General features: G+C 43.7%; 1 protein-coding gene and 2 long non-coding RNA genes across 8 annotated transcripts in view; all 3 read right to left on the minus strand.

Annotated features, from left to right (window-relative positions):
* The window catches only part of PRDM2 (PR/SET domain 2), a 132,098-nt gene that overhangs the window by 29,733 nt on the left and 74,520 nt on the right, over window positions 1-27,845 (minus strand). For 4 of the 6 annotated variants that reach the window (XM_033228281.1, XM_033228279.1, XM_033228284.1 and 1 more), the window contains 2 exons: window positions 21,921-22,031; window positions 12,652-17,050 (listed from right to left, as the gene is read on the minus strand). In XM_033228281.1, coding sequence (XP_033084172.1) covers window positions 12,652-17,050; window positions 21,921-22,031 — 4,510 coding nt within the window. Of the gene's footprint in view, window positions 1-7,711; window positions 9,275-12,651; window positions 17,051-21,920; window positions 22,032-25,889; window positions 25,946-27,845 lie in introns of those variants that run through there. The other 2 variants (XM_033228285.1, XM_033228280.1) reach the window with 2 other exon arrangements.
* LOC117093286 lies at window positions 1,258-4,880 on the minus strand. The gene is made up of 2 exons (XR_004441090.1): window positions 4,231-4,880; window positions 1,258-1,392 (listed from the first exon to the last, which is right to left on the minus strand). It is a non-coding gene; the product is annotated as an uncharacterized LOC117093286 (long non-coding RNA).
* On the minus strand, window positions 1,943-4,216 carry LOC117093288. Its single transcript, XR_004441093.1, has 2 exons — window positions 3,659-4,216; window positions 1,943-2,904 (listed from the first exon to the last, which is right to left on the minus strand). It is a non-coding gene; the product is annotated as an uncharacterized LOC117093288 (long non-coding RNA).

Below are 27,845 nucleotides of genomic sequence, written 5' to 3' on the forward strand. Positions count from 1 at the left end.
TAGATCTGCTTCTTCTCTAACAGAGCTGGAGGGATGAGGCTCCATCCCTGGTCAACAAACCAACAAGGCCTGGCCAAAACCTCAGGCATGCTGGTTTCCCAAGAACATACACAATGGGTTCATCACGGGAAGAACTAAGACATCCATTCACCTGCAACACACTTTTAAGCTCCTTCAAATCTGCTGGTGCTTCTTGTCCTGCAGACAAGGTGCTGAGTCACATTGTCTGCTGCTTGATGGCGATGCCACTGGAAGGCAGCACAGGGGCGTGCCCAGGGGCTCCCTTCTGCCTCCTCACTCCCAGACCCACAGACGAGAGGTAGAACAGACTCGTGATTAAAAGATGAGCCAGACAGCCTGGACTTGACTCCTGGCTCACCTCCTGCCATCTGTGACTTCAGGCAAATTGCTTGACTTCTCCGTGCTTCAGGTTCCCCATTTGTAAAATGGGAGAACATAAAAGTATTCACAGGGCTCTTTTGAAGATTAAATGAGGTAATATATGGAAAGCCCTTAACATCGCGGCCAGCAAGCATTGGTGATCATCCTTACATTATTATTGTTTCAGCAAATCGAGGTTATTTGGCTTTCATGGTTTTACAGAGCTAATAAAATGCTTTCTTCTGAACTTACCTTTTAAAAATTGACATTTGGTTTTGAAATTCAAAATCAAGAGAAATAGAAAGTTACAGGGAGGTGACAGAATAAGAATGAATCATCTTTTTTTCTCACTTTGAATTGAAAAATGATTTCCTGTCTTACAGCGCACTTCTCTTTAGTTCTGATGGGTGGGAGAACCTGCTATAAAAAGGAAGCAGCTCTGGTCCACATAGGAACAACTCTGGCCTGGCAAAGGCACGGCTAAGGTCCTCGGTGTCACTGGTGGCCAAACCAGGAGTTACAGGCCACTTGAGCGCTCTCTCTGGGCAGAGGCAGGAGATGAGGGAATGTTCTGGCTACTACAACTCACGCTGTCATGAAATCTTATACATGGCATTGCCAGGCTCAACTTTTCATCGGATTCAAACTGAGATTAGAGAGGACATCATTCAGTCATAATAGTGATGCTGACAGCAGCAGACGCTGACAGCACTCACTGGGGTGAACAGCATCTGTGGTCCTTCCAGGCTGCTCTAAAGTTGTCTTCGCGGCAATTCTTTGTGGTCAGATTGATTATCTCCCCTCCACCAAAAGGAAAACGGGGGCTCAGAGAGGTTGAGTGACTTGCATAGATTAAGCTTACAGAACTATACGTGATAAAGCCAGAATTCAAATATTTTATTCAACAAATATTTATTGAACAGCTACTACACGCCAGGCTCCGTTCTATTAATAGATGCTGGGAATGCAGCAGTGAAGAAAACGAAGTTCCTGCCTGGGTAGAACTCTCATCTAAGAAGGGGAGACATAGAGGAAACAAACATAATGAGTCCATAAACAGAATGTACAGAAGGCTTAAGGGTCTTGAACAGTAAAGCACAGCAAGGAAAGGGATGAGGGGCCAGGCAGTGTGACAGATCAATGGTCAGGAAAGGCTTCTTGGAGGAGGTGCCAGCTGAGCAGCCTTCCAGGTCCAGAGCCAATGCCTGTACCTACATTTCGCTGCCTGTCATGAAAACAGTAGAACCTCAACCCCGGCTAGCGCTGGCCTGCACCTCACCATCTCTTTTGTGGAATGCAAGTGGCCTTCAGGAAATTCTGAACTTTGAATTTCCATTTCTATGTCATCACAGCAGACCAGGCTGAACTGAAGCTCTGTCTCAACTTGCATTGCTCCCATGAGGGGCCCTGGTCTGAGACTGAGAAAGGCTCCGGCGATCCTAGGAGACTGAATGTCCAGAGCTCCCCACGTACCAAGTTTGTCCGACCTGCAGCCCACAAGCCACATATAGCCCAACACAAATTCATACACTTTCTTAAAACATTATGAGGGTTTGTGGTATTTCTTTTTTTTAGCTCATCAGCTAACACGTTACTGCCTTTTGCGTGTGACCTAATTCTTCCAACGTGGGCCAGGAAAGGCAAAAGATTGGACATCCCTGCTCTCTACTCTCCGTGAACCCCGTGGCTCAATTGCTCTGCACTTACCTAGACAGAAAAGAACACATTATTCTAGGAGCCTTTAGGAGTGTTTTAAAAATTCTGACAAAGCTCTAGCCTCACCAAAGGATAGAACCACCCACTCATGAAATTAATAGAAACTTATGCTTCTCAGTTTCCACAAAGGACTTTTTTTCTCTTTCAGGGCTTTTGAAATGTGAGTCGTTTCGGCAACAGCCTCTTCCTCAAGTTCTTTAGTGATCACCATCATCCAAGGTCCCCACATGCTGCCCCTTTCCACCCGGGGCCGGCTACTAAGTAAGACCTGGCAGTTTCCTTAGCGGTGCCTCCCTAGGTCTGTTTTTGTGACGACTTGAGCACCTGGTGCCGATTAAGCGTCTGCTGTCATCACCAGCACCACCACAGCCATCAGCCACTGGACCCTCACTGGGAGCACATGCTGCCTTCTGTAATGTGCACGGTACATGGTAGGTGGGGGGCACAGAGCTCCCCCGCAGGCCAGGACGCTGGGATGCCGCTGGCAGCGTGCCCTGCCTTTCAGTAACTACCAACACCCAGGTAAGGAACACCCAGATGGGTAGGCATTCAACTCCCATGTTTTTCCCATGATCCTATACACTCTCTCTGCGGTAAAACTGCTCTCTGGCCACCAGCATCTCATATGGGGCATACAACAGCTATGGACATGCAAGTCTCTCCAAAACCCAATGGCACAGTGATTAGGTGGTTTCAAATTGTAGTTGAACTTGGCTCTGGAACCAGATGGCCGGGTTTGGGGTCCCCACTTGTAGCTATGGGAAATATTTCATGTGACATTGCCTCTCTCAGACTCGGTTGATCTATCTGGAAATGAGAATAGCATCTCCGTCAGGTGTGCGAGAGCTCAAAATGTAAAACACTCAGAAAACTGCCCCCAACCATTGGAAAGGCCAGTGATACTCCAGGTGCACCCTCAACTCCCTCCATAGTGGTTAGCTACACCCCGAGGGTGCTTAAGAGTCTTAGGACAAAGTCGTCCAGGTCTACAGCCCGAGACCTTAATGATTCAGATTGGCTGTTGAAAAATGTTTTCTGAATGGCTGGCTGACTGAATCACAACAGGAGAATGTGCCTGAATTCACAAGTCCAATAATAGCCTGGAAATAGAAGCCATCTGAAAATGTTCTAAACTTTAGCTGGGTTGGCAAGGACTGGATGCGATTATAAAAAGCAAGTGAGAAGAGAATGTTACTGCAAGGAAAATTGAATCCATGAGTTTTAAATACCTTCATTCCAATAAAAAAATATTAAAATATATTTTGGGCCAATAATTAAATGCTATGACAAATGCAACCACTGTACATTGAAATTGTTTTTAAGTTAAAAAATTAAAATAGCCACAACTGTCTCCTAAGGCCTAAATGCCCTTTTGTTAACTTACCTGTGTAACAAATTCCAGATTTTTAAAAAGTGAGTCCTATTTTAAATGTACATTTACATTTAATGCTAAGACTCAGCAGATATGTACGTAGGATTCCAGATTACATCATAGGCTCCTGTTCAAACAGGAATAAGGAAATATTTTTAGCTTAAGTATGTTCTGAATCAGAACACAAACCTGGGCTTTAAAATCCACCTGTAGCTTTCTGTGGTTGCTGAAATGACACTCCATTTCTCTCCCCTCACTGAGTAACTCAGGTGGTACCTAGGCAAGGATGTTCAGAAACATGGCTTGTTCTGTTGACTTCCTGTCATGGTTTATTAGCTGGACATGGGAAGGCACATTTAGGCACCAGTCTTCCGTAAAATGTTTATGGTTTCCAGAATGTCCACCTGAATTTCTATTGTAAAAAAGAGTTGAAAAGAAATCCAGCTGGCATAAAGGAGGCAGAAATGCAAGCATGTGCAAATCCTATTACCCGCAACAGGTCGACAAGTTTACTCTAGTATTTCTGGGTACCTTTTAATGATTCACAATTGAATGTGATTTTTGCAACTGCAAGTAATCTAATGCAGAGTCAGGATGGTTTTGTCAATTCTTAATCTAGAAAACTAAATGAAATCTACATACCCCCTCCAGGTTGTAATCCTGTACTTTAAAAATAACCTATCGGCAGAACTCAAATACCTATTTGTTTTGCATGTAACACACTATTTGCTGAAGTTGGGAGGCAGCCCAGACCAACTTACTTTTTGGGTGAATGCCCAGCAGCTCAAGGTTCTCCGCTGGTATCTGAGAAGATGCTTGAGGATCCCAGGGCCTTGAGAATCATCTCCAAAATCAAAGGGTATTACTATAATGAGCTTGGCTTCTGTTAAACAGTCACATTGCCGTTGATGAAGCAGATGGCCCTATAAAGCCAGCTTGATTGACCTGAACTAATTGCTCTGTGACGGGGGTAGAAGTTTATTCCACAGTGAGAAGGAAACTAAAAGCAAATAGGTCCAGGAGCAACTCCTGACTAAGTCTCGGTGCACCAGGAAGATGTCCTTATCCACAAATGGCTGTTCTACTTGCTCACTAATGCTTCAAGAAGCTTTTATGGAGAAGGGACTGCATCCTGTTTTCTACATTTAGACGAAATAAAATTCCTTAAAAAACAAACAAACAAAAAAACCTACCTATAAAAATGATGGACTGCACAGTGCAGCTTGGAGTTCAAATCCCAACTTGCCACCTTAGAGTTGTGTGCCCTTGGAACAAAATCACTTTCCCCAAATCTGTTTCTCCATGAGTAAATGACACCAACCTCAGGCTGTCATTGCCAAGACTTGTTTTGTAGATGCTCAGCAGAGAACCCAGCGCACAGCAAGCGTTGGAAAGCCACGCTAAGTCCACCCTAAAGCTTCTCAGATCATTCCACCACCACTCAGAGGAAGTGGCACAAGAGCAGAAGGCGGGGAGGGAGGAAGTGACGTGACCCTGTGTAGGTGGCAGCAAGGATCGGGCCTGGGGCCGCAGCACAGAGATCCATGGTACCACCAAGGAGCAGTTTCACACTTTTTTCCCTACATGCCACCCACTCAAACCTCAAACCGTATTCAATTTCTATTTTGACATTAGATGTTTGGTCTAAAATCTTAATGTCCACATGTCACCATTCTCACCAATCTGGACCTTTATTTTTCTTATCCCATAATACTGTGTATTCAAGGTTCTGCTTGTGAGGCAAACCCTTCAGGAAAGATCAAGCCACCAGAAGGGCAGGGCCCAATGGGGCTTGGGCCTTGGAACCAACATAAGCCAGAGAGAAACTACACATTAGGCCCATGGTTCCTTCACCCTCAAGGCCTACCACCTCCTCTTTCCACCGAGTGGACACGGCTCAGGATTGGCTTCAGAATAACCCTGATGCCCTAACGCCAGCTGCACGCCCCCGCCAGCCTGAGGAAGAATGGGAAAACAGTGCCCACTTTGCAGGATGATTATAAGGATGACATGCGGCACTGCGAGGCCTAAAGCACACACAATTCTCTAGCAACTGAGAGCTACCCTCATCTTGTTATTTTTCCCATATTAAATTCAGAAATTCTCCTGTGCCCTGAATTTACCTGGGGTCTTTAAAGTACATATTACGCAGGTAGGTCCCAGTCCTAAATGGACTCATTGGAAAGTCCACTTGTAGGGCCTTGCAACTAGTAGTTTTGACAAGCTCCCCAGGTGAAGTGTGGAACCCACAGTGTTGAAGGGCAGGGCTCGTGGCTCCCCATTTTGTTAAGTCTAGCAGAACGGCCCATCCACACCTCCAACGCCCTCGAACATACGCTCAACAGCAGTGCTTTACCAGCACCTTCACTGAGGCTGCCCGAAGCGGCAGCTGCAGGGGTGGTGCCATCAGGCAGGAAAGAGGCCATGACAGCTGGGCCTGTAAAGGCTGATGGGGAACGACAAACCATTTTCTGTAGCTATCAGCCTGGCCTTTGAAGCACTTTAAATGTGGCCTTTAAATCCAAGTCAACCCTTTTCTCATCCGCCTGTACTCTAATCCACTTTCAAGGTAAATTACCCTTTATGATTTTTTTTATGGATTCAAGTCAATATATTCAAAGTGAGGTTCAATATCAAATCAAAATCCACATGAATAAAAAATCAAATGCATTAAGTGAGCGATAATTTTAGTAGAGTCATTTTAACGTAAGTATTAAAAGCCGGCAGTCATCTAGATTATCGGCACTCAGATATTAAGCTAGAAGCATCTCCTTGACCACTTAGCCTTTGGGGAATTGTGACAGCGAGGAGGTCTGGAATATGAAGTATAAAGTGGGGAAAAAAGCCACTATGAAAATATAAGCCCCACAGAGGTCAGGATTTTTGTCCATTTTGTTCAGTGATGTATCCTAAGCACCTAGAACACAGCCAGGCATACACTAAGTACTCAATAAATTAAGTTGATTTTGTAAAATATCTTGCTAGAAAGTACTTGTAACAACCGAGACGAGACAGCCAGCCTAGCAAGGCATTTACCAGAAACACTGTGAAATGCTTCAGTGGTAACAGGGACGGAAGGCTTTAATTAGCTCTTGATTTTTTAAAAAATGTTTTAACTCTATCATAAAAGAGTCAAAGCAACCCCAACAAGGCAGCTTCTCCCTTGGTGAGATGGATGTGACGTGGTTCCTTGGTGACTCCTCCAGTAAACATCTGAGTCCCTGTCATGTTCTAGGCAGAGCCAGGGACACTGTGGAGACCAAACCATCACCCCACTCTTTCAGTCCAGTGCTTGTGTCTGACAGCATCCAGATCCAGGAAAAAAGATCTCCTCCTAGAAGTCACACTCAGAAACCAGCCAGTCCACTCCCCACTTTTTGCAGACTGGGAACTATGATCCAGAATGTAAAGGAACTTGCCCAAGGCTAAAACACCAAAGATACAGCCATGGAGGGCACTTGCTGGAGGCCCGTTTACTGAAGGTACAGGAAGGGACGAACGGCCGGCAGATGGGTTCGGATGGAAACCCAGTTCTCCCCCAAGACCACGCCCTTTCTCACAACGTTCAGCTCCTCACAGGGCACTGCTGCGTGTTCAATCATCATTTGTTTAAAACTCCTAATATCAAAGACCACTTCCAGATTCCCACCAACCTCTCTCCTCCTCCATGTTCTTCTAAGGGAGATATATGGTATGCCAGAAACGTGAGCATCTGGCCAAGGGAAGCTGGCTACCCCTTCACCACCTTTCCCTGAGGAGTGACAGACAGATGTGGTTAGCAAACTGCTATGATGATAAACTATAGGAAACCGCTTATAGTCAGCCATTTTTAATCTTAAAAAACCCCAGCTATTTCATATAAACTGAGTATGTCACAACTTTTTGGTTGCATTCCTTGGAAATCCATAGAAATAAACATCAATCCACAAATTAGAGTAAACTGTCAGGAAGCACAGAGACCCCACAGATGAAATTATTTTATATTTTACTCTTACCCGAGTGAGTTCACAAGGTACTTCTTGGCATTGTTGCCTGACTACATGTCCACCCTCTACAAAGAATTCCAACTGGAATGAGCACGTTCAGTCACTGTCAAATAGAAACAAGTGAACAGACGCCAGGTGGGCTGAGCAGACGCCGCACTTTTAAATTAGAGTGCGGCCTTTGAATAGTCCTCCACACACCTTGTTGTACCCCCTAACTGCTCCCAATTATGTACAAAATGCAGTCCTTTCACAGATGTTTAGAAAGTTTTTTATTGGTTACAATAATATAAAATGCAGTTTAAATTCTCCTCTAGTTATTAAGTGTTTGCAGCAATAGCACAAAAAAATCTTTTTTTAATACATCTGACGAGCCCCAATGATTTCAATGCTGGAGGGGAAAAACAGCAAACACCACTCTTGTCTATCTATAATTAACCTCTCTCTCTCTCAATGCTACATTGGTTAAAATCAATGGACAACCCCTTTTTGTATGTCAAATTGTAAATTTTAATGTTTTCATTAGAATAGTCTTTTATAGCACTCTCCAAAAAGAAGCAATAAAATAACTAACAGCAAAGTTCAATACAGGAGCACTCTCCGGGTTAACAACGCCAACAAAAAAAGTGAAATGTAAATCACATATAATACAATTGAAGCGTCCAAAACAATTTAAATAATTTTAAATATTTTATTTTTAAACTGCTACAAATGCTTTATACAATATTTCAACATAAAGTCCCCATAACAGAAATGTAACAAAATGGGAATGATAGTGGAAGGATTAAAGTGGCACAAATTCACCAAACAAATATTAAACTACAAATTTTTAAGAGGTAGATTACTTTTGAAGTCGAGAACAAAAAAACAGTATGAATAAAACCTAGCCGCTTTCCACCAACTCAGTCATTAATTTAGGGGGAGGCATAAAATGCAAGGATAAATGGTATTAATATACTTAGGAAGAGGCCAATTTGTTGTTTTTAATCTCTATTAGAGATGCAAGTGTAAAACCTGGTATGCAAATTCATTTATACTTACGTGTAGACATACACCTGTACAGGCCTGGGATGCGCCTGTGCATTGATATATTGCTAAATAGTCTCTGATAATATAATAGTTATAAATTAGTGCCAGATAAGAATCTGAGAGGATAATGTCCATTTGGATATACAAACGCAACACCAGAATAGGCATAAAAAAAGAGTCCATATCCAATCTGGTTTCCTCTCCATTACGCTGGCAATCTACTTGTGATTTAAAAAAACAACAACAACAAAAAAACAAGAAATACCAGGGTAAGAGATCAGCTAAATGCCTCTCTCTGTCTATAATTAATTTAAAAGAAAGGCATCAAGAGCTGATATGTGACCAAAACGTTTTAAATGAGTGCATCCAAATTTGTCATCCCTGAAACCTACAACGAACTACTGCTAAAACAGAGAACTTGCTTTGCAAGGTTAAGTTCAAATCATTCCTTTCTCCGCTACGTGCCAAAAACAAGGGCCATGCTCAGATCTGAGGTACCAGTCCCATGAGGAGGAGCCAGTTCATCTGGCCCGTCTTACAGTGCCCTTCTCTTTGGATCTCAATCACCCGGGCGCCCAGCATGCGCGTTGGGCCCCACCGAAGCAGCAGATGCCTGACTCTAAGCCTGCCGGCAATCAGTTGAATGTTAGGATTTTTGAGTCAGCTTCAACTGGTCTTGCAAGCTTGGTAGATTTCGTATCCTTTGCCGTAGTGCTTATCCTAAGTTGAGCATGCAATACCTTTTAGTCAATTAAGGTTTGTTTTGTTTTGGGGGCTTTTCTACAGGAAGTTCCTAGAAAATAAGAAAACTGAAGATAAATGACAACATAACATAACCTTACATGAATTGACCATGTTAAAGAAAAAGGTGAATAGACTGTAAGACAAATGTTATTAAGACGACAACACACACGTGACTGAAGGTATTTAGGAACGAGCGTCCTACCCAGAAGATACACCCTGCAAGGAACTACACGCATTTATTTCCAAGGGGTGTAGCAGAGATGGAGGAGAAATTAGCACTTTATTTTTTTTAATCAATTCCTGGTAAATGGAAAAACTTGGTCTAGAATTTCATTTTGCTTCTCTACCTTTAAGTTTTCTTGACTGACTGCGATGGGAACTCAGCTTGAAAAAAGTGGCCCTAAAAGAAGTATTAAAGAACCCCAAAACACCATGGGGTATACAAAGGTGAAAGATGGGCAGGAGGTGAGTAGAGAATGTACCTCTTTCCTTCCCTTTCTGTTTTATTGGAGCCCATGGAAATGATCCCTTAGCAACAGATTTAAACTCGGCACTACCGAAAGCCATGGTGAGGGGTGGGAGGTGGGTCACTGTAGTAAGAGCTGCAGCAGGAGAACCTGAATGACCGTGGCGTGCCTGCTTTCCTGTGTTTTGTCCTAAGAAAAATATTTGGAGCACATGGCTTTTTGACACCTTGTCTGGCACCATGGCTTATGTTCCAGGAAATGACCCTCAGTGTTAAGTAGAAAACTCATGGAAAAATCACATGGCTGATTGCAAGCATATACTTGAAAAACTGTGGAATCCTAAAGTGGCATTGAAATGTAAAATATCTGAGTATCGAAAACTAGCTCTTAATCACAACTTGTGGTAAAGATATACACAGGACAAGGATGTGCTGCCTGTTCTATAAGTCGTCCCTGTGTACTCAACAGGGTAAGTAAAGCAAGCTGCAAACAGAGTGAAAGTATTCCTAGACATGTAATAGATGTGATGATTCCTTGTGTCAGGAATCATCCCTACACAAAATTTACAAGTAGAACTATACTTAAACAGGAAGACGACTGTAGTTCAAACAACTCCTTATTAGTGTAATGCAACAAATATGCACTGAGGCTGAGGCCGCCTCTTTAAGAGCCCTGGGCGACATGTTAATGACAATCATCATATTACCCAGGTCTAAGTTTACGAATCCCAGTTTTGTGCTAAACTCACTACAAAGTACTAAGACCAAAACAAACACTTCAAAGAAATGCCCACTTTTGTGTCCAGATAGTAAAAATATTTATCTTGATGAACATTTGTTTTCTAATTCCCAAGAACACTTCTCAGGTTTACGGTGACTTGGTAAATGGACCCTTGAATCACATTCCTGACCTACAGATGTGTCCACAGCACAGTTCCAGCACCTCACACAGAGCTGCCACCAATGCCTGTCATTACCATCTACGGTTAGGATCACACCAATGTTTTCTTATCTGATTCTTCTGTGCTTCCTTTTAGGCCAAATTTCACTCCTGCAAGGTAACCCACTGTTAACTATCAAACAAAGCAAAATAATGAAAATGAACTGGAGCAAAGAAGAGACACGATTTTTAAGGCACTTTAGTCCTTTGTAGCCTTAAAGGTTACTCAAAAGACACTGGGTAGAGGCTATCTGAATAGACTTGATAAATTTATAGTCACTCTGACAGCTATTCTTTGCAGAACTTAATTTTTCCAAATCAACTTTAACCCTGAACTGTGTAAGTGGGGCCCAGTACAAAACAAGCACTTCTTTTAGATAACACTGAAGACAAAAAGGATAGAAACAGTACATTCTAAAGCATCAACCACCTGAGAGGTGTTTTATAGTACAATCTGTGAAAATGAAGGCACATTCTGCTTGTTGAAGACATAAGCAACTTGAAAAGGATTCAATTTGATCATGTCCTGTTGGTGTGGCACCTCAAGAACACAGACTGAGCGCAAACAGGTGCACAATTCAATTACTAAACGCAAGCAGTTTTGACAACTGATAACACAGGTGCTTATTTTCAGCAGAGCTAACCTCCAAGATGCTACCTACGTATGTGCCGTGGCCAGAGACCAAACGTTGGTCAGACCTATGGCAACTAAATATTTAACACATTTATGAAGTAGTTTTTTAAAAATCTGATCCATTAATCCTACAGTAAATCATTCAAATCAGCCTGAGTTAATGATTCTTCTCTATCTTTAGCTGTGATTTAAGGCACACCAGCATTAAAAATTCTACCTGATCAATTATGCAGAGCTAATGGCACCTGTGTCCTCGTGACCTCTACAAAACGGCAGTCGCGTCCACACTTAGGATCCCTAATTCCGCTTGCTTAAAACACCAAAGAATTTTCAGACACCAAAAGCTATAGCATGAAGGCCTAGAGTCAGGTGGCATATCATGAAAAGACAAGATTTACAAGTATTTTGCAGAAATGCTATCTGATGACTAACTTTCAGGAGACTGAACTATTCAGAGAGAAACAGCAGGAATTCCAATACACATCCACTTTGGAGAAAGGACTGAGAAAGTCTGAGAATCCAATGTAACAAATTCAACCACTGCCCTCTCTCTTCATCTGTCACTGAGAACAGTTCTTAATATAGGAAGCACAGGCAATAAAGCAGTAAAGTCACTTCAAATCTAAGACAAATCCTTCTATCACTAATGGGGAGACAAAGGTACTGACAAACGAGGCTGCCATGCCCTGGGTATCACACCGGCCTGAAAGAGCCGCCAAGGGTCCTGCTTGGAGTTCCAAGCACGTCTCTCCTACTCTGCTTCCCAACCAGAACCTGACTTGTTTACTGTCCTATGGCTGAGCTCAGGAGGTGGCGGACAGGGCTAAGGCCTTTTTAAAGGACTATGTTTTGTTTTGTTTTGACCAATGCAATCAGTTGTTAAAATTTAAGCATTGGCAATGAAAGAAAGTCTCAGGTACTAGATCTATACTGAAGTCACAGAAATATTAAACAAGATTGTAACAAGGTTTACTAATGAACTTAGTGACCCGTCTTAACCTAAGAAATGTCCTACGATCGGGAAATAAGACATGTGACACTGAGCTATTACCCAAGACAAAAAGCAGTTTGAGAGGATTTCATATTTTCTTAGAGTGCTTTTGAGAGCTTTTCTATAGTTTCAAATTCAATTTACATCTGGCCATATTAAAGAAGTGGCACCACTTTGTGAGTCCTAAGTCTGAAATTAAAACTATTTATTCATCTCTAAAAGCAGACAAAGCAGTGACCCTTCATGCCTTTAACTTATGCAACAGCTATTTCCTTTCAGTGTTTAGGTCGAAATTTTACGGGGGTGGGGGGAAGCAACAAGAAACCAAAAACCGCCCGTAGGCAAGGATACTGTCGCCTTCCCAGTCTTTCCCTCCCACCAGCTCCTGGGCTTACCTGAAGTCCTTCAGCTCCTGCTTGGCGCTGCCGTCCTCTCTCTTGTTCTCACTCAAGTCAGCAGCAGCTGCCAGTTGAAGGCTTCGGGTGACTGGCCCCCCACTCCGCTCTCTAGATTTTATATTGAAGCGGTCTGTTCTTCTCTTACTCGCCAAGGTGGATTTGCTTTGTAAAACGGCTTTGCTTTTCTGTACCCTCACGTGCAGGCTCCGCGATGTTTTGCTGGAAAGCTGAGCAGAATGATTTTTGGCCACAGCTTTAGGTTTCTTCCCCTCAACATGAGTTATTTTGGCCATTCTTATCGGGCTGGAGTTCCTTAAAGAGGAGGAGCTTGGTTTTTTGGATTTCACCGAAGCTGCAAACTTGACGTTCTGCTTGGACCTGAAGGATGAGGAGGGGAGCGGGACTTGGGTGGGGCCTGAGCTGCGGGCTCTGGTCTTGCCCAACGGAGTCTGCATGCTTTGCATTTTAATCTCCGCATCCGCTGTCCGTCTGCGGTGGTTGCTGTTGCTGTTTTTGTCACTACTTGAAGGTGATGAGTGTCCACCTTTCTTAGATGAATGAGAAACTTTTTTCTTGGGAGGGGAAAGGGGTTTCTTGGGACAGCTGAAAGCGGCGTGTTTATTCAGGCTTCCAATGTAAGTGAACTCTCGATTACAGTAAGGGCAGATGTGAGAGGATGACTCACAAGCATTTTTCAAGTCAGCCTTCTGCTTTGCAAATTTGTTTTTCTGAAGAATTGCTTTCTGTACAAGCTGATTTTTTTTCTTCAATGCATTTAATTTGAGCTTATTCGACGACATTTTGCTGAGCTCAACACTAAAGTTTAGCCTTTTGGGCTGTCCCATTCGTCGGAAGGCATTTTTCCCAGAGTTATCTAAAACCACCACGCCATTTTTGGGTTGCACAGTTTGTTTTAATGGTACTGGGTTCTTCTTAGGCGTGTACCTCTTCTTGTCACTTGCAGAAGCACACGCCAGGATATGTTTGTGCAACTCCGGCATGTTGTCGACACCTTTTCCACACTTGGTGCAGCGAATGGCAGTAGTAAAAGTCTGTGGAATATTGTGTGTAGTGAAATTTGTGGCTGTCACACCAATCCCCATGGGGTTACGGTGATGGTACTGAAATGGAGGTGGTTTAAAGCTTGGGTAATGCTGATTGAGGCCTAATCGAACATCTGGATCTTTTGTCTTTATTCCAGAAGCCATTATTTTTATAGTCGTGTAAAGCTCTTCAGAGGAATCGTTTAACTCCTCTTCTTCTTTAGAAGTTTCTAAAGGATCTTCTGGCAAGCTCTGCATATGCTCTACATGGGCCTTGCTGGGATCTGTAAAGTTTTGGGGCCTCAGAGTCCCGCTTTCAAACTGGTGATGTGTGCACACCTTATCTGGGTGGAGATCTCGCTGGTGCTGCTGCAAATTGCACAAAAAAGCAAATTCTTTTTTACAAACAGAACACACAAAGATATTTCCAACTCCATGAAGCAAAAAGCGATGTTCTGACAAGTCCGTTTTATCCTTAAAAAGCTGCACACAAAATTCACATTTGAAGGGCCATTCTTCAGCATGAATAGATAAATGTTTGGTTAGATCTTTAATGGAAAGAAAAGGTGATTCACAGACGTTGCAAACAAAGTTTTTGTTGAATGTTTCCTGAACAACATCCTGTTCAGCAGCAGACTGGGGCTCTTCCCTGGGTTTCAGACCTTCATTCTCTAATTCCTCCTGTTTGAAGGATATCATGGGGAGAGAAGCCTCCAGATTATCACCAGAGGAAACAACAGATGAGATCGCGGAGAGAGGAGGTGGAGAAGGAGAAGAGGAGGAAGATGAAGAAGAAAATGAGGAGGAGGAGGAAGAAGAAGAGGAGGAAGAAGAAAGTGTTGGAGGCCCGGGCGAGGCGGCAGACATCAGGGACTCCACAGGAGGAATGGGAGAGGGAGAGGGGGACACTGTTGGGGACAGAATTGGAAGTGGGGACTGTGCGGTGGCATTTGAGAGTGGAGAAGGGCATGGATGTGGAGATGCACTGGAAGATGGGGCTGGAAGAGGTACGGTAGGAAGGAGGGGAGGGGGCGGAGTGGCAACAGTTAATACCGGGGGACAGGGTGGAGGGGAAGAGGGATCTGTGGGGATCAAGAGAGGAGGCAGCTGACCAGATGAAAGGGAGGGGGTCTGCAGGGCAGGTGATGAAGGACAAACATCAGGTGGGGACTCAACAGGAGGGACAGGGACAGAGTCCGGACCGAGGTCAGGATCTGGCTGAGCTTCTAGGGATTTACAAGGACTTGGGCTCCTGGTCACATCTGCAGGGTTTTCTACAGGTAAATCGATGCCATTATATTCATTGAGAAGAACCTTCTGCAGCATGCAGGTGGTTGGTTTCCTTTTCTTTACAGCACTACACGTAGGCTGCACTGAATGATTCTCTTTGAATTCCTTGCCTTCAGAGTCACTACAAGGCTTTTTATGCACACTGAGATCTAAGACAGATTCCCACTGGACTGGAGTCTTGCCTGTACCCTCAGTCTTCTGTTTGACACCGCTGGATAAATCCAGTGGCTGCTGGTTGCACACATTGCTAAAAGCAGAACTGGCTGTCCACTCTTTAGACATTTTATATTCATCAAAGCATGGAGGGCTCACAGTTTCTCTCTCATCTCTCCCAGACAAACTCCATGCTGGTGAGTCGCTATGACTTTCTAATTTGGATTTTTTGGAAGTCAGCACTGCATCGGTCCATGCTGCTTTCCCATCACTTGGCTTTCCAAAGTCTCGAAGGGCAGGACTGTGCTGTGGAGAACTGGGAGGAGAGCTGGTCCGCCTCTTAAACCTACTTGAGGTCACAGGCAACATTGATGCAGGAGCAGACACACAAACAGGACCTAATTTAGCTATTTCAGTTGCTGAAATCCCTGCAGGAGGAGTTAGTTTATCTTGGGTTTGAAGAAGTTGCTTGAGCTTTGATGACAAATAAACACTTTTCTCTTTATGGAAAGACACTGCCTCCGTTGTTGATATGCTAAGAGGAAGACTTAAGGAGCAGGAGGGGGCCATGGGGTCAGAATCTGTTTCGGCCTTAATTTTGGGCAGTGCAGGCGGGCTCGCCGTTCTCCGTTTCTTGGTCTCACTATTTGTGCTGCCCGAAGGCTCTTTAGGAAGATCTTCTGTTACAGGGACCTGTGTGGTCTTTATATTTTGAGTAATTTCCACCGTAACTGGAGTGAGCAGACAATTTATACCATACAAATCTGCCGAAGCAGACTCCATCTCAATCACATCACAGTTACTAGTGTTGTTATTAGTTTGAATTTTACCATCAATATAGTAATTTAAGTTTTCAGAGATATTGCTAGAAATGTCCATGATGTACACATCATCTGCTTCCCCTTCCTCCTCTGGCTCTGTGCTTGGTACATAGACGTTCTGGGTGGCCTGGGCCTGTTCTGCTGGAGGCTGGGGCTCTTCAAGGCCTCCTTTTCGCCGTACACCTTTGGGAATCAGATGGCGTTCGTGAACTCTACGCTGATGCCGTCTCATATTAGTATGAGTTCCAAAAACCTTTTTACAATATTTGCAAGGATGAAGTTCTTTAACTTCCCCATTCTCTTCTACAACAGAATTTACTGTGTCTTGGGAAGCCTTCTCTGAATTCATGATCAGACAGTCTGGCCCAAGACTGGGAGGACTCAATTCATCTTTTGAAGCAACGTTTTCTCCAGATGCTTTGCCATCAGCCAGGTCCTCTGACGGCTGTAGTGTTTGACTGGGTTTCCGCTTTAACCCTGCTTCGTGGCGCCGCTCATGCCGCCGCCGGTTAATCTGTGTGCCAAAGGCTTTCCCACAGTACTTACATTTGAAAGCATGATTGACGGTGGATATATGGATATGCATGTGGCGCTCAAGCCCCTGTTTGGTTGTAAACTTCCTTTCACAATGCTGACATGGAAACATAAACGTTTCAAATACATCACCATTGGCCTCTTCTCTAGTTCTGGGGATTTGCAAGGCAGGTGTTACCTCTGAGAAGTCTTCAAGAGTTTCTTCTGAAGTTGTTTTTGGTTCCTCTAATAAATCTTCTGGCTTCTCATCACACCGTATTTCTGGCTCTTTCACAGAACTTTCATTTGGCATGCTGGCTTCTTCTTCCCCCTCTTCTTCCAACTCATCATCATCTTCTTCTTCTTCATCCTCCTCCTCTTCCTCCTCCTCCTCTTCCCCCAAATCATTCACCTCACAATCTGCTGCTTCTAATCGCTCGTCTGGTTCTGGCTGTGGCTCCCAGGCAGGGGCAGGGGTTGCTAGTTCTGGAGGAACCTCCTGACTGGCCACCTCCTGGAGGGTGGCCGGCTGCTCAAGTGATGAGGCTGAAGGCTTCTCTTCGTCGTCTTTAGGACCTAGAAAGCACATGGAAGGAGAAGCATGGAAGTGAAGCATGGGAAACCAGCTACTTGGTGAATAATTTGTATGATTCAAGTGATTTCTCTTACTACCTAAAACATGAGGGAGATGATGAAGAACAATAAATTACTTCTATTTTATATACTTAATTGATAAAGTTGTATTGGATATGAATCCATTTCATTCATCCATTCATTCAACAAGTATTTAGAGTACCAGCTACATACCAGGCAATACTCCCGGCAGTGAGGATACATACACGAACGCAACAGACAAGGATGTCCGTGTGGAGCTGGGGTTTTGTGTTTAGTTGCACATACATACAACTCTGTTTACAGAAACTGCAGTGTTTAAAATTGTGTTGGAGTAAACTACATTTTAGGAGAGTAGTTGTAAATTCTAATTTCTCATGATTCCAAACTGGAAATAGTTCATTACCAGACATATCACCAGGTTAGATCCTTGGAAGTCTGTCTGGAGTAAATGATCCTCTCTCCTTCTTAACTACAACGTAATATTCAGAAGCTAGAACATTTTCCAGAATCATGTAATCACAAGTTTTTCAAGCTAGATAATCTTTGGAGATCATCTCTTCTAAGCCTAGCCAAGTTATTAAGAACTCAGGAGCATCTCACTGAAGGGAACAGAAATCTGCAGTCACTTCGGAGTCCCTAGGCCAAGCCCACCTGAGGTCGGTGGTAGAAGGCGGTCAGGGAAGGACTTGCTTAGAAGGTGACAGTGGAGGAGAGACCTAAGGAAAATGAGGCATGCAAATACTGGGGTGGGGGGGAGCCCTACTCGATAGAGGAACCCTCAAAATGCATAAGCACTGAGTCAAGTACATACTAGATGCGTTCAAAGAACAGCAAAGACATGAGTGAGGTGAGGTGGGGAAGCTGGGGAAAGTGAGGGCAGGAGATAAGACTGGAGATGCAAACAGGGGCCTACTTACACAAGCCCCTGCAGGCTGCTGGCCTTTACTCTGAGTGAAAACGGCAGGCTACCAGACAGAAATATATAATCTGATTTGTATTCAAGAGAATCACTCTGGTTACTACAAGGAAGATAGTGAATCCTAGGTGACAAGGGTGGAGGCAGATGGACAAGACGGGGCCCACTGCATCCTCTAGGAGAGGCAGGATGGTGGCACAGGGGTGGCAGCAGGGCGGGACTACAAGTGCTCTGGATATACTTTGGTGATGAAGTTGACAATGTGCCTGCTGACTGGTTGTGGTGACAGAGAAGATGAGATTCCACAGAACTGCGATAATCCTGGCTAATAAAATGTTGAAGACCACAAGAGAAGCAACTGTGGTCTGTGTGCATGTGCATGTTGTGGGGGAAGTCAAGAGCTTACTTCAGACGTGCTAGAGTTTAAGGTACCTGAATACATTAAGTAGACAGCTTTATATGAACCTGGAATTCAACAAAGAGGCTGGCCTAGAAATTTCAAAATCCTAGAGAAGGCCAGAGAAGGTATCGGACTGGATGAGGTCACCTGGCAAGTGAACACAGGCAGAAGAGGGATGAGACGACTGTGTCCCAGATGACTCCACAACTGAGGCTGGGGGAAAGGCCAGTGAGGTATCCGGAGAAGCAAGAGAGAGGTGGCCCTTCGGCTAAGTAAACAAACTGCTTCACAGAGGGAATGATCAGCTGTGTTCAGAACTCCTGCTGGGTTGGATAAGGACTGAGAATGGAACATTCCATCTGCCAAGGCAGAGGTCTGGTGATTGCGACAGCAAGTGGAGTGGTGGGGACAAATGCCTAACAGAGTTCCTAAGAGAAGGGAAGGAGACGGGAGAGACAGAGAAACTATTAGCAACTCTTTCAAATTTAGCTGTAAAGAAGAAGAAATGCAGAAGAGACTGGAAAAGAACACAGGGACAACAGAGGATTCTTAAAGACAGACGCTGTAATCATGGTTTCGTGCTAGTAGGAATGGTCCCCAATGCTGCTGTCGCGACAGTCCCACTTGCTGCACTGCAGAACCGGGCCCCTCTACTGCAGGCACTAGGAGAGTTAAGAAAGGCTCCATGGAGCAGGCAGAGCTATTCTGACTTCTCCAGCTACATTACCTGGCTGTTCCCCCAGGCACTTGCAGATACTGACTTAGCACCCACTATCTGCCAGTACTGGGTAAACAAGACTGTCAAGATCCTTACCCACAAAGAGCTTCACTTTCATAGAAGCCACACACAAGCAGGAAGGCAACGAAACTATAGAACATTAATGGCTGTGTTTATGGAAGTGAGTGTGGTACGGAAGCATCTCACACAGGCTTGATTCATCAGGAAAGGATTCTCAGAGAAAGGGCTAAGCAGACTGAACCTGAAGGATACAAGAATTGAGGACAGAACAGGAAAAGCAAGCAGAGAAGAATGAAAACATAGAGAACATGATAAATTAATGTGGACTTATCTGGGGACAGTGGGGAGCCGCTGAAGGTATCTGATAGCAGGAGAGCGCCATCTGGGAGATTCGGCCGCAGGGTGGGTGAAAGGATGGGGGAAGGTCATCCCTGGAGGCCGAGGCGCAAGACTGGCAGAGCAGAATGAGAATGGAGATGCTGGCTGCTGTGCTAAGAAGGAAAGGGGAAGAAGCAGTGGAGGCAGAAAAGAGCAGCCAGACCCTCATGATCCAAGAGGCCTGCTACTGGACACGGGGACTGTGTGGACACAGTGGGGAAGAGGTCAATGCCAGGTACTGTTCATACAAGCTCACTTATTCAGCCCTAGCCCCCTTGCTGTTTCCCAGGAATATGGGGAACTAATTTTTCCCATCTGCTACTACATTTACTAGCAATGAGGTTTCTGTTTCCAAACAGAAACAGCCTTCTCTCCCCCTAGACTAATTGCATAAATTCCATGAGCTTTCCACAAACTGGGCAACCAGTCATTCGATGGTAGTAATGTATTTCAAATTAGGAGCTACCTCTCTTTTCAAAGACATTTTCAATTGAGACCCAGAATACTGCCAAAAGAGTTGAAATGAGACACAGAAAATGCAATTCTAAGGCTCAGAAATTTCCTAATAAACTTCATTTTCAGTCAAAATCTGTGGCTTCTTTTGATGGGGAAAAAATGTCTTTCCCCATGACTGGTAAACAATCCCAGATTTAAAACTGTCCAAAGTAATACAAACCAAAGACCGACCAGCTCTATTAACAAGTACGGCCCATGCAAGAGTGGGTCCACGCACTTGATGTGATCTGTGGAGTTTTAACATAAAGGGAGGTTTGGGAGCACAAAGAAGAGTCTGAACTGTTTGCTCATGATACAGACCATTAGCTGAGGACAATGCAGAACATTCAGGGGAAGCCTACGACCCCACTTTGACCAGCTGTGCCACATACTGGGGGATAAAGAGCAAGTGTCATTTTTCTTTTCTTTTCTTTTTTTTTTTTTTTGAGACGTAGTCTCGCTCTGTCTCCCAGGCTGGAGTGCAGGGACGCGATCTCAGCTCACTGCAAGCTCCACCTCCCAGGTTCATGCTATTCTCCTGCCTCAGCCTCCCGAGTAGCTGGGACTACAGGCGCCCACCACTACGCCCAGCTAATTTTTTTGTATTTTTAGTAGAGACGGGATTTCACCGTGTTAGCTCGGATGGTCTCAATCTCCTGACTTTGTGATCCACCTGCCTCAGCCTCCCAAAGTGCTAGGATTACAGGCATGAGCCACCGCACTGGGCCAGCAAGTGTCATTTTTCATGGGACCTGATGTTGCATCAGAAGAAAAATAATTGTCTTGAATTACTCAAGGAGAGTAGGCGACTGTTGAACCTGTCTTCTAATTCTGCCACCAAAGGTAGTTAAGGTTCCTTACTAATTTTTGTTGTTCAAAAAAAACTCTCGGCAAATCTGCAATAAGAGGCAGAACTTAGTTTTAAGACTCTGGGAAATGAACTTGAATATTCTTGCTTCATAAAATGGCACAGAAAATTATCATCTTTTATGAGTGTTATCATCACAAACGGTGCTTAAAAATGGTTATGAAAGGCATCCAAAATATTTTGGTTATTTTCCTCTACAAATATTTCTTAAAGAGTCACAAACCTGTCCTCTGAAATTTGCCTACTTGGGTCACTATAAACAACTCAAGTAAGCTCCAATCTGCGAAAATTTGCTCATGGCGAATTAAGACACACCTCTTTCCCTTCTGTATTAGTAGTCTCAATATGGTGGCCTAACTGCAATGAGCACAGGGCAAGCTGTCTTTCTGACTTTCAATCCATGCCTCTCAGTTGGATTCTTACATCACAGCAGGCCTAGAATATTATTCAGCAGAGGGACTATAAAGGAGAAAATTTTAAGGGGAGAAACACGAAGAAAGAAAATAAGAATTTAAATTCTTTTTTTTTTTGAGACGGAGTCTCGCTCTGTCGCCCAGGCTGGAGTGCAGTGGCCGGATCTCAGTTCACTGCAAGCTCCGCCTCCCGGGTTTACGCCATTCTCCTGCCTCAGCCTCCCGAGTAGCTGGGACTACAGGCGCCGCCACCTCACTCAGCTAGTTTTTTGTATTTTTTAGTAGAGACGGGGTTTCACAGTGTTAGTCAGGATGGTCTCGATCTCCTGACTTCGTGATCCGCCCGTCTCGGCCTCCCAAAGTGCTGGGATGACAGGCTTGAGCCACCGCGCCCGGCCTAGAACAAGCTCATTTTTAAGAAGAAAAGCCTTTCATAATTATTTGAAGGGAAGGTAGCATATAGAAGGCTCAGCTTACCATATTAAATTTAGACAGCTTTTTTGCTGTTTAACCTCGTAAAGATCCTAAATGATTCTCAGAAGGACAATACAAGGAGACACAAAGTTCAATTCACTGGGTACATATATACTCAATTCAGACCAGGACAATATCACAAGCTTACCTTCTGCAGAATCTCTCATATTTGCAGAGGTGAAATCTGGCTCACTTGTCTTCAGCTGTATGTCTTGGATTTTGTTTCCTTTGTTTTTATTTTCCTGGGATTTTTTCTTCCCTGAAACACAATTTTTATTTATTTATTCATTTATTCTTTCACTCGCTCATGTGTTATTCTGAATTACTGAAGAAGACAATTATTAATCCAATCAAGCACACTGTATATTCCTGGGCAATTATCACTTTGGATTCCTAAAGAAAGGAATGAATCATGACTACAAATACTATGTTATACAGGTAAATGGTGACAGAGGGGAAGAGAAAGAAACCCATCAATCTTGTTATTTTTCAGAATCTTGGGCATTAGTTCCCTTCATAGCTATAACGACCATCAAATTATGAGGTAAGGTATTCTCAAAAAGTTACTATTGATGTCAAAGGAAAATTAGTAATAGCATTGAATTTCAATGCCACATAGTTAATAGGGACTATTTGTAAGAAGCATATTAGAGAAAAACAATGTTATAACTTGGGACCCTTTTAACTAAGACATGATTATCCATAATTGCTGGAAGCAAAACAAGAGAAGCAGAGATTCTACTGAATTTCAAAAGATACACATTCACAATGGCTCAAATACCAAATTCAGAGGAACTATGAATAATCCACTGTCCACCAGCACGGCACTCTGAGAGCCCTGGGGACCCGACTGTAGATCCAGCCCAGGTCAATATTTCATTAACAATTCAGAGGATGGAATTCAGAAACACTGACTGCATTCCAAGTGATACCATACGTTTAGAAGGTAAGATTAAATGGCAACATCATTCTGATAAGCTGGAACAACGAACTCAAGTCATGAAGGTAAGAAACAATTATCTATAGGAGTAATTAGACTGAAGAAGTCAGAAGCCCAGTTTCTTTAGGATTTAACCAGAATTTTTAACCTTTCTTTTACATTTTTTAATTACCAGATTTCTATTTTTCTGGAAGCTGCTGTTTCACAGTCTTCAGATCCAGACAGATCCCCATTCTTCCCTAACAATCCTCCTTTTTCTCCACTGCTCTCCCCCAGACAAACCTCTACCAGCTTCCAGAACTACAAGCCTCTGACACTCATCTCTGCATTAGTAAAATCAAACTAAAAACGACTTAAAGCTGCTATACACACATAAAGTTATATTCTCCATAACAGAGAATCACTACCAGGAAGCATAATTAGCTAAAACTGTAAACAAACAAAAATGAGGTCAGAGACATAAAACAGCATCATTGAAAACATCTAGATTAAAAGTAGAAACATCAAGTACAATACAAAGCAAAAACAAATCCTAAAAAAAACCACCAGATTTTGATAAAAAATCTGAGAAATAACCTTAACAGTCATTTTGCTTGTTAGTCTTAAAACGCAAATTCTAAAATACCATTTTAAACACTTTTTTTTTTTTTTGAGAAGGAGTCTTACTCTGTCGTCCAGGCTGGAGTGCAGTGGTGCAATCTCAGCTCACTGCAAGCTCCGCCTCGCAGGTTCACGCCATTCTCCTGCCTCAGCCTCCTGAGTAGCTGGGACTACAGGCGCCTGCCACCACACCCGACTAATTTTCTGTATTTTTAGTAGAGATGAGGTTTCATTGTGTTAGCCAGGATGGTCTCAATCTCCTGGCCTCGTGATCTGCCTGCTTCGGCCTCCCAAAAGTGCTGGGATTACAGGCGTGAGCCACTGCGCCCGGCCTAAACACCTAATTCTTCAGCCCATAGGAAATCCGTTTTTTTGCCACTACATTTATAAGGGTTTGAGCAAATGAATTCCTCATAGCCTGTCTATCCATTCACTTCCAAAGGCACTTAAAATGGAATGCAAGAAACGAGCACACACTTCACTGGGACCACACTCCAGTGGTAACAAGAGTGAAGGATCTGCACAGAGCTGACTAACATGTGTCTCCAGGTGAAGAATTATACGCCAATCTCCATCCATAAGGGGCACAAACATCTAAGCACCTTTCCACAGGCATAACCTACTCTTGTGATTCTTTCTCCCTGTGTCAACTTAACAGCACTTTGTCTAAATCAGATAATGACAAAGGTTCTTCAGGGATCCAGTTTTAAGGAAATTTGGATTCTACCTCCTTTTTCCATCAGTTTTCTTACACTTATGACATAAGCTAGTTCTGTCTGTGTGTAATGCTCAGCCCATATTAGATTACTGATAGCAAACAAAATGCTTATTGCCCAAACACATCCATAATACAAATATAAATGACTACTGACATAACTTCTCTGTGCTGCAACTGATGTGTGAGGAAATCCATGGCTTCTTTTATTACCATGTGAAGAGAGAGTTCCTGGCGTAGCCCACAGATTCAAAAATCATATTCAGAAACTTTTTCCCTGAATCCAATGACATTTTTATAAGACATACCCCCTCAGGTACCCCAAACAGGCCAAGGAATGTGCCCTTTTTACTGATCATTTACTTAGTACTTAGTATGAGCTTTTACAATAAAATAAAATGGAGAGGTGTAATGTAAACCTTCACTCCTTGCATAAACCTTACACACATTTAAAGAAGGGCCACACTGTAAAATTTAATAGAAAAACAGATGTCAATTTGCTGTAATACAATCACTTGCAAAAGAAATGCAAAGATTTTTCCACAACCTCCCAAGTGCTGTACAAATCCAGTCTGTAGGTCATATAAAAAGCAAAGTACACTGTTCTATATGTAAATAGAGTATTAAATAAGTAAAATGTCTAGACGAAATCTTAACAAAAGGAAGTACAATCTTAATACCATTAAGATGCACTCGAAATCACATACCATCTAAAAGGTAAAGTGCTATTTTAACTTTTATAACAAGAACGTTAGAGCACCTAGCTGACTCTAAATGTCAAGCATCCTTTTTTGGACAACCAAAACTAATCAGTGAGAACTCCCTTTTCTCTCCCCAGGTGTCCTCTTTAAAAGTCATGACCCTGGAAACCTAGTCCACTATGAGTAGAAGCCATTCATAGTAGGTACATCTCCTGTATCCTATCAGAGGACTAAGGAAGGTATCCCGCCACAGACCGCTACGGGGTACCAAGGTGCCTCAACCACACCACGAATGACATCTGGGCCAGATAATCAATCCTTGGCTGCGGGGTAGGCTGTCTGATGCACTGGAAGACGTTTAACAGCACCTGTAGCCTCTATTTAGTAGATGCCAGTGGTACCCCGCTTCTAATTGTGACAATCCAAAGTCTCTAGACGGCCAGATGTCCCCTGGGGAGATTTCCTCAGGTTAAGAACCACTGGGCTAGACCAATGCATTTCTGTGTCACTAAAGACCTGTGAAACTTAACAATCTATATATGTATTAAAAATTACAAAAAGTACTTGAGTAACACTAATAAGCCAATTCTAAAATGGAGCGATGAAGAACTAAATTTACCACCAAACTAAATTTGGTCAACACCAACAGACTTAGTTTATCAAGGAAATGAGTGTATCACGAGTCTGTCATGGAATTGAGATTATCTGACACCTGAAACAATGTTCTCAATCTTCATGAGAACCATCTGTTAAGTTACTTCTCGTCATGACGGCCTTAGACTAGGATAAAGGAGCTATCGAAATCACCTGTCCTGCCTTCAATTTTGTGGGAGAAAGTGAAGGCCAGGGCCAGAGGGGGACTAATTAGTCTATGGCAGAACAGGAAGCAGAACCAGGGGTCCTGCCCACGCATACACATGCTTGGTGTCCCTCACAACCTCCAAATATTGCAGCAACAGGTGGTGGAACCTGCCACATTTCCTTAAACCAGTACTGATGTCTTCTGACGCCTGGTTTCTGTCCTATATGTCATCAAATTAAAAGAAAAAAACTAAACCCATAAGGACATTTACAAAGAGGAGATGGAATTTGTGAGCTTCTCTCTGTGAAGCAGAGGAGCAGGAGCCACTGGGAGCCTGGCAAGCACACAAGTGCACTTACCATCGGGTCCTGGGGGTCCTACAGGGTGCTACTGCCAGCTGGCTGCTCCGCTTGGTCTAGACAAGAAAGACAGAGGAATGAAACACAACGAAAGTGAAATGGAAATGATGACAAGAACAGCAGAGGGACAGAACACCACCATGTGCATGAGGAAAAGAAAGGAATACATCAAGATGAGAGACTGAATGCAACAGAAGGAAAACAGCAGTTACCTACTGCATCAAGTTGCTCACATACCAAAACTAATGTTTAACTGTGTACTTCGTTGCTGAGAATAAGACCAAGGTAGTGTATTCATTCTTGGGCCTGTACTGTGCCCTTATTCTAAAACTGATGCCCCTACCACTTAATGGATCCATTTTGCTAGAAGCCCCCAAAGTCCCAACGCATAAATCACTTTACAAGGGAGACACCCGAAGAGCAGAGATGTGAAATAACCTGCCCAATGCCACACGACTACAGTAGCTGTAAAGCCAGAATGAAAACTCAAGGGCCGGGAGCAGTGGGTCACACCTGTAATCCCAGCACTTTGAGAGGCCGAGGCAGGCAGATCACCTGAGGTTAGGAGTTTGAGACCAGCCGGGCAAACATAGTGGGTGAAACCACATCTCTACGAAAAATACAAAAATTCGCCAGCCATGGTGGAGGGCACCTGTAATCCCAGCTACTTGGGAGGCTGAGGCAGGAGAATCACTTGAACCCGGGAGGTGGAGGCTGCGGTGAGCCAAGATAATGCCACTGCATTCTAGCCTGAATGACAAGAGCAAAACTCCATCTTAAACAAAAAAAGAAGGCCAGGCGTGGTGGCTCACGCCTGTAATCCCAGCACTTTTGGGTGGATCACGAAGTCAGGAGATCGAGACCATCCTGGCTAATGTGGTGAAACCCATTCTCTACTAAAACTACAAAAAATCAGCCGGGTGTGGTGGCGGGTGCCCGCAGTATAGTCCCAGCTACTCGGGAGGCTGAGGCAGGAGAATGGCGTGAACCTGGGGAGGTGGAGCTTGCAGTGAGCCAAGATCGTGCCACTGGACTCCAGCCTAGGCAACAGAGCGAGACTCCGTCTAAAAAAAAAACAAAAAAACAGACAAAAAAAGCAAGGACAAAATGTTCTTTCTCTTACGGTTAATTCTTAATATCAATAATGACTTAATATGCATACTTTTTTTTTTTCTTTTGAGACAGGGTCTTACTCTGTCTCTCACTGTCATCCAGGCTAGAGTGTAATGGCACGATCTCGATTCACTGCAGCCTCGACCTCCTGGGCTCAGGTGATCCTTCCTGCCTCAGCCTCCTATGTAGCTGAAACTACAGGAATGTGATACCATGCCTGGTTAAATTTTGTTTCTTTTTTGTAGAGACAAGAGCTTGCTGTGTTGCCCAGGCTGGTCTCGAACTCCTGGACTCAGCAATCCTCTTGCCTTGGCCTCTCGAAGTGCTGGGATTACAGGTGTAGCCACAGCATCCAGCAGCATACCTTACTTTACAAAGCATTTTACATCCATTATTTCACTGGTTTCAAGGGCAAGTGAAGAAAGTTGCATAAAGACTTGCTTGGCCAGGCACAGTGGCTCATGCCTGTAATCCTAGCACTTTGGGAGGCCAAGGTAGGCAGATTGCTTAAGCTTAGGGGCTCAAGACCACCTGGGCAACACTGTGAGACTCCCGTATCTATCAAAAAAGAAAACATTAGCTGTGCATGGTGGTGTATGCCTATGGAGCCAGCTACTTGGGAGGCTGAGGTGGGAGGATCACTTGAGCCCAGAAGGTCAAGGCTGCCGTTAGCCATGATCATGCCACTGCACTCCACCATGGGCGACAGAGATTGTCTCAAAAACAAAACAAAGACTTAAACTGCATTTATAGTTTTGGTTTTTTTTTTTTAAGCAACAATCAAATTGGAACGCTTTTTTTTTTTTATTTCTATTTTATCTTGTGCCAGAAACAAGTCAATAG

Source organism: Trachypithecus francoisi, unplaced genomic scaffold (assembly GCF_009764315.1).
Source record: "Trachypithecus francoisi isolate TF-2019V2 unplaced genomic scaffold, Tfra_2.0 Lachesis_group12, whole genome shotgun sequence".
NCBI classification, from domain to species: Eukaryota; Metazoa; Chordata; class Mammalia; order Primates; family Cercopithecidae; genus Trachypithecus; species Trachypithecus francoisi.